The sequence below is a fragment of the Drosophila suzukii genome, chromosome X (genome assembly GCF_043229965.1).
Source record: "Drosophila suzukii chromosome X, CBGP_Dsuzu_IsoJpt1.0, whole genome shotgun sequence".
Lineage (NCBI taxonomy): Eukaryota > Metazoa > Arthropoda > Insecta > Diptera > Drosophilidae > Drosophila > Drosophila suzukii.
Genome location: NC_092084.1, coordinates 15,305,829 through 15,312,764, shown reverse-complemented (window position 1 = coordinate 15,312,764; position 6,936 = coordinate 15,305,829). Strand labels below are relative to the sequence as shown.

Below are 6,936 nucleotides of genomic sequence, written 5' to 3'. Positions count from 1 at the left end.
GTACTTAAAACAGCTATATATATAACATATATGAATTGTAGCTCTCTTGGCAAGAATTCTGTATAATTTTGGTGAGGGCATTCCGCTTCCCCGTGTCTTACATTAGATTCCTCCCTTTCTTTGTCTGTCATGTTCTTTGTTTCCATGTTTCTCTGGGGGGAAAATGATGTTAGCATGCAAAGCTTTTGTTTGATGAATTTTTTCGTGAAGTTGATTCAGACAGCATCAGAAGGCGGAAGTGTTTAATGAACATTAGGCAGCCCTGCCATCAATATAAAGTCAAATAGAAATCACCAAAAAAAGAAGAATAGCCGAAAAATATACATAAATGGGTAGATGTTTTGGCTGCGCGCTGTCTGAACGAAAATAGAATTTATTGGCAAACAACTCGAAAATCTTTATCTCTGTTTTCACACCACCCATTTGATGTCTAAAGCCGACAGGCGACATGAACAAAATCCGATCAAATCATAACCGCACTCTGTAACCCCCCTCTAAAACCATTCCAGCCGATTTAAAAGCTAGCTGGGGCTCAAACTGGGATTAGACCAAAAGCATTTGGCTACCAAAAAAATATTCGACACCCCAGAAAAAGTTGGAATCGTAAATAAAAAATCTGGAATGTGAATACGATTTTCGAGTAAATATGCCAGGGGAATACAGAAAAATAGAAAACCAAACAAGAAGTTAAACTGGCAACACAAAACTCACAAAAAGTAAGGCACACTTTCACAAGCAGTTTAAATTGATGATGATTTTGATGAGAATATTTAAAAGCTTTTAATGTAAAAAAAAATAAATACGCAATTTTATAAAATTGCTCGGTAAATATTGCTTCTCATTACAAAGTATGAATTTTATATCCCCATTAGAGAGCATAAATGATTGGCAATCATTTTATAGTACTCGCAAAGTTTAAAAGCAGATTAATGAGAATAATTAAAGCGATTTTACGACAGATCCATTGTGAAGATCCAGATTATTCCTTTCGCCAGTTTTTGCCGACCTTTCTCCATTTCGATCTCGTTAAATCGGGTCATTAATCGTGAATAGTGGCCAAAGGCATTATTTTCGGTGATCATCGATTGATTAAATTCCCATGCAAATGGATCACAAATCGACGGTGGATTAATGGGGAGTTGTCAGGCGGCGGACAGTGCTATATATATTATATATCGGCTGCGATCGAGATATATAGCTAAGCATTTCACAGATACAAGTATATCCAACTTGCTCTGCGCACGCGCTGAACACGAGCGCTAATTTTCGGGGCTTTTAATTAATGCAGAGACCCCGAGACCAAATCGAAATCATATCAATATTCAAATCAGCTCTTCCCTCTCTTTCGGGCTTGTTTTGATTTGGCCGGGCCTTTTGTGATGGCCAAATTTATGGGCTTAAAAGTGTTTAGTTTTGTTCGCCGGCAGCAATCAGCGGACAGCAGTCAAGCGCATAAAGATGCTCAAATTTATGCGCATTAGGTGCTGCCCGTTTGGGGGTTAATCGGGGAGGGGGCGATTCGCCGTGCCGCCAGGGGGTTAAGGGGGCGAGGGCTCGGAGGGGGCGTGGCCAGGCCTCGGGCCATTGTCAAAGTGCGATTTTGCGATTTACATGAATTATGCGTGCCAATTGCCGCCCCCCTGTACCCGCAATTCCCCGAAAATCAGAATGCGCTCGCAGCCCACGGCTCCCAAAAACCGAACATAATCCCCAAAACTCCCCCATTTTCCCCAAGGCCATGCAGCTCACGGTTGCACTCGACAAAAAAATATAGAAATTAAATCGAAAATAAAATATATTTATGAAATAATATTTGCAGAGGTTGGGGGGGGGGAATACTGTATAATCCTTACTTCCACCGAAAATCTGGCTTTGATTTTAGATGTATTTATTAAACAATATTTTCCTGTTTGTGATTGTGCAGTCAAAAATATTAACTCATAAATATGTCTAAAAATTGTAGTCCCAATCTTCATTTATTGCAATTAGTTATTATAAAAAAACAGTACCTATCATCGTGCATAATTCTCATTCATACTCTTTAGAGCAAAAATTCTTGCTTTCATTTAAGGTATATTTATATAATTGTTGAACAAAAATTGTTCCTGTGATTGTGCTCATTTATTTTTATAAAATCATAAAAATGTATAAAAGTTGTACTTCCAATCTCCTATTATTGCAATTAATTATTAATAAAAACAGTACTCCAAATCTTGCATAATTCTCATACGAGCTCCCTATGTTTTGGCCCCACCCATAAGCCAAAAAGGCCTTTAGCTTTTTCCCACGCTAGCAAATCAAAGAGAAAAAAAGACTGAAGTACAGAAAAAAAACACACGGCCAGCCAAGACATAAACTAAAAATAATAACGAACGTCGGGGAAATACTACAAGAGACAAAAATATAAATTCATACAGGAAGTTGTGATTAAAACCTGAGTGTGTGACTGTTCGCTGGATGTTAGACTTCATTTGGAAGACCTCCACTTGTGGATCCCCCACCAAAAGTTCAGCCACATTTCGGCGGTATAGAAATTAAGTCTGGCGCGAAGTGCGGATCAAATATGCCAAAAACCATGAATGGAAAATCTTATGAAAGATTTTCAGCAGCCCCGGACAATAAAAAATATTTAACCCAGTGACCAAATCTTCAAGATTTATTCCTATATTCTCACAGTCTTTATTACTTGAGACATACATATCTTTAGTTTTATTTTTAAATAAACTGTTTAGTTTTTCCTTGGTCCCTAGAATATATTTTCAAATCACCTGTTGATGTCTTAATGGGTTAACATGCTCTACATAAGCGGGAAATTGCGACAGCCTAATTAGAAAGAAGCAAAAAAAAAAAAGAAACCGCTGCCAGAAAATGAAAATGCCAACTGGAAGTGTGGAAATCATAAAAAAAGGCGAGAAAACGGGGCAGCTGCGCATTTTGCGGCTCGAACCTGTGACTATGGCGACGGAAGAGGATGTGGGCTGGATGGTATGGTGTTTTCCGTTTTTCCGGAAAATGGGCTTCAGTTTCGGTTTCACTTGGGCTCTTTTGCCTTTTACCAGTTGCCAGTTGCCATTTGCCCGAGGTGCCATGCCAACCCCTCTATTGTGGCTTTAAAAGCCCTCGAAAGGTTGCCCATTTAAGCCGCTTTCGAAGCCCTTTATCGTTCGGATTACAAATCACGCATTGATTGGGATCTCTGATTTATATCATTAATAAATCAGAAAAACCGACAACTGCTGCCGGCAGTTTCCGCGAATTTTCCGTGGCCATTCAACCGTTGACCTTAGCGAATCTCTGAAAACGATTTCACAGTCGAGTTCTTAATGAAAATCATTTGGCAAAATGTTGAAAAAATGAAATGGAACTTATTTATAATTTGGATAAATTCAAGCTTATATTCTTAACCCAATTAGCCATTGTATGCTATTACTTGGATTTTATGGAATCTTTGGTTAGTAAGGTATTTTAACAAATGATAGAATCCCAATATTTGTTATGCTATTTCATTGACTTATAGAAAATTCTGTGGCTTAGAACATCTTTCACCAAAAAACCTGCTACCCAACTTCCATTTTCACAATCATTAAAGCGTACAGATTTGACATATTCGTGCTACAGGCTTTCTTGGTAAAATACCTCTCTCAAGAGGAAAAAACGAAAAGAAATTATCAAAAATGATTGATTAATTGACTGGAGTCGGAACGTCAAGATACAGTGGTCACTCCTATCAAATGGCTATTTAAATACAACAAACCGAAGAACAAGAATGACAACAGTAATAATTATTACATGGCCTTCAAATCGAAAAAATGCCGGCGGCTTTAAGCCACAAGTCAGTTCTTTTAACCAGAAAATGGAAAGCAAAACGAGCCTACTCAATCGAGAAATGCGACGATGAGTCAAAAAGTGACGGCTGAGTCCCCGGGGGCCCCAGAAAGTTGGTCTAATAATACCCAATGTCTCGCAAAATCCGTTCAAATTCGAGCAACAATTTGATCTCAATTGAGTCAAACTTAGGCCAACAAATTGGACTTATTTCAACTTTTGAAAGGAAATGACATCATTTTAACTACTATTTAATTTATACAATTTAAAAATTATCTGTTCATTAGAAGGATTGTTGTTTATACCCGTTACTCATAGATTAAAAGGGTATATTATATTCGTCGGAAAGTATGTAACAGGTAGAAGGAAGCGTGTCCTAGCCTATCAGGTATATATGTTCTTGATCAGTATCACATTTTTGAAGATTTTTATTATAGGTGTAAATTGATATTGATTTTATTGATCAATACCTATTTAAACGCTGAGAATGACTAAGCTAATTAGGCTTTGGTGCGGTCAGTAGTGACGAGGCACTATATGTATATATATATATTTCGTATCGTAGATTTTCAATGCAACTAAACATTGCAGTCTCCTCCCGCACACTCCCAGTGCGTTTCGTCACTACGTGGACTGCCGTCCACAAGGACTTTACCAGGAACTATGATAATGAATTCTTTATTTAACTGCGCAAACATCGAAGCTATTTTTAATTTGTGTCATTGGGTTTTATATTAGTATTCATTTATTTACTTCGAAAAAAAATTTCGCATTTTTGACAAAAATCTGAACTTTGTATTTTTGACAAAAATTTGAACCCTTTTTTTCACCAAAAAAGTTCAGTTTTTTGGCTGCTGTAACAAAAGTATAAGTCGGAGCGAGAAATGTCATACCTCGCTGAACTCGTTGTTTAATTTCCAATCTATTGACATTTTAACCTGAAAATTTTTAATTTTTGCCATTTTTCGCAAAAAAGTGATGCAACCCCTGCAAAAAATGAAAAAATTGGTCAAAAAATAAATTTTCCTAAAAATGATGAGGATCGTTAGCATTTAAAGCAAGCTGCTCAAAACAGTCGGTCTTTTAGCTGTACGCCTTAATTTGGCTGAGCTACGATGGAAAAATCGAAAAAAAATTTCACATTTTTGACAAAAATCTGAATTTTGTATTTTTGACAAAAATTTGAACCCTTTTTTTTCACCAAAAAAGTTCAGTTTTTTGGCTGCTGTAACAAAATTATAAGTCGGAGCGAGAAATGTCATACCTCGCTGAACTCGTTGTTTAATTTCCAATCTATTGATATTTTAACCTAAAAATTTTTAATTTTTGCCATTTTTCGCAAAAAAGTGATGCAACCCCTGCAAAAAATGAAAAAATTGGTCAAAAAATAAATTTTCCTAAAAATGATGAGGATCGTTAGCATTTAAAGCAAGCTGCTCAAAACAGTCGGTCTTTTAGCTGTACGCCTTAATTTGGCTGAGCTACGATGGAAAAATCGAAAAAAAATTTCACATTTTTGACAAAAATCTGAACTTCGTATTTTTGACTAAAATTTGAACCCTTTTTTTCACCAAAAAAGTTCAGTTTTTTGGCTGCTGTAACAAAATTATAAGTCGGAGCGAGAAATGTCATACCTCGCTGAACTCGTTGTTTAATTTCCAATCTATTGACATTTTAACCTGAAAATTTTTAATTTTTGCCATTTTTCGCAAAAAAGTGATGCAACCCCTGCAAAAAATGAAAAAATTGGTCAAAAAATAAATTTTCCTAAAAATGATGAGGATCGTTAGCATTTAAAGCAAGCTGCTCAAAACAGTCGGTCTTTTTTAAGTACGCCCTAATTTGACAAAGCGACGATTGTAAAGGACAACTTTTGACTGAAATCGGAATTCCAAAAACATTCATATTCATTAACATTTTCATATCACCAAGGGCTCTACTCAGAAATATGAAAATGAATTCTTTATTTTACTGCGTAAACATCGAACAGCTTTTTTTTGTGTGTCCTTAGGTCTTCTCTACTTCGATTTGTAATTGATTAGGGGCTTGAGTTGGTAGGACCTTCGCCTACTTTAGAGGAAGATGCCTAGGACATCACGCATTCCATTGGAGTTTCTGACTTCCCCTGACTAGCCACAGAGCTCCCAGGATACGCCGCTTCCAACGGCTCCACCACAGCATTCGAATCAAATTTATCCTTTTTGGCCGACGGTTCTAGGACCTGGGCACTGATATGGTTTTTATGAAATTAAATAATAAAATTTTGATTATTTGCAAAATTTACTTAAGATGGCTTACCAGGGCGAAAGGAGTTCAGAGGAGCTGTCTGCTCGCAATAAATAATCCATCTCAGGATCTTCTACGGGCATTGGGGCCCTAAATTAAAGAAAACCCACGTTATAAGTACGCAAAGTATTTTAGCTGCTCAGCCCTAAATGAAAATATCTGTTACGTCCTACCTGTCAGAAGACTTGGACTTCTTGCGGCGCTTCTTCTTGCGCTTGCGCTTGCGGCTTGTGGAGGACCCTTCCTCCTCCTCTTCTGCGTCCTCCGAAGAATACTTCCTTAGGCGCTTCTTCTTCTTACGCCTGTGGCTTGTGGATGGTGCCTCCTCCAATGGTGCCTCCTCCAATGGTGCCTCCTCCATTGGTGCCTCCTCCAATGGTGCCTCCTCCAAAGGTGCCTCCTCCAATGGTGCCTCCTCCAATGGTGCCTCCTCCAATGATGCCTCCTCCAATGATGCTTCCTCCGACGATGATGCATCCTCCTCCAAGTCCACCCCGGTGATTCTCTTCATCATTTTGCTGAACAAGAGTTTCATATATGCCTTGTTTTCCTCTTCCGAAGAATCTTCGAATTCCTTTTCCGGCCGACTCGCCATTGCTCGTTTAGAAAAAATCACAAGTCAGCAGCAGCTCCGATTTGTTAATATCAAATGTGAAACTAAATTGTCAGACGTAATATTTTTCAGGAACTCTCAGGTTGCTTCGTTAGCAATTTTCGTTCGATAAGACCTATCTGCTGAAAACCAGAGTTGTCACCCTGTTTCTCTAAGAAGCCATGGCCACACTGTAACACTTTAGCTGGTGGTACTAAAATGTTACTTTGTGG

General features: G+C 37.9%; 1 protein-coding gene across 1 annotated transcript; it reads right to left on the bottom strand.

The window, feature by feature from the left end:
* Window positions 1-5,765: 5,765 nt before the first annotated feature.
* LOC118878181 (uncharacterized) lies at window positions 5,766-6,805 on the bottom strand. Its single transcript, XM_036819956.3, has 3 exons — window positions 6,285-6,805; window positions 6,124-6,201; window positions 5,766-6,053 (listed from the first exon to the last, which is right to left on the bottom strand). The coding sequence occupies exons 1-3, from the start codon at window positions 6,704-6,706 to the stop codon at window positions 5,912-5,914; spliced, it is 642 nt and encodes a 213-aa protein (XP_036675851.3). The 5' UTR covers window positions 6,707-6,805; the 3' UTR covers window positions 5,766-5,911.
* Between the last annotated feature and the right edge of the window lie 131 nt (window positions 6,806-6,936).

Coding starts and splice junctions, on each gene's coding strand:
- LOC118878181 (XM_036819956.3), bottom strand. CDS start 6,706: ATGGCGAGTCGGCCGGAAAAGGAATTCGAAGATTCTTCGGAAGAGGAA. Junction 6,202..6,284: donor AAGTCCAAGTCTTCTGACAG/GTAGGACGTAAC, acceptor TCTTTAATTTAG/GGCCCCAATGCCCGTAGAAG. Junction 6,054..6,123: donor TCTGAACTCCTTTCGCCCTG/GTAAGCCATCTT, acceptor AAACCATATCAG/TGCCCAGGTCCTAGAACCGT.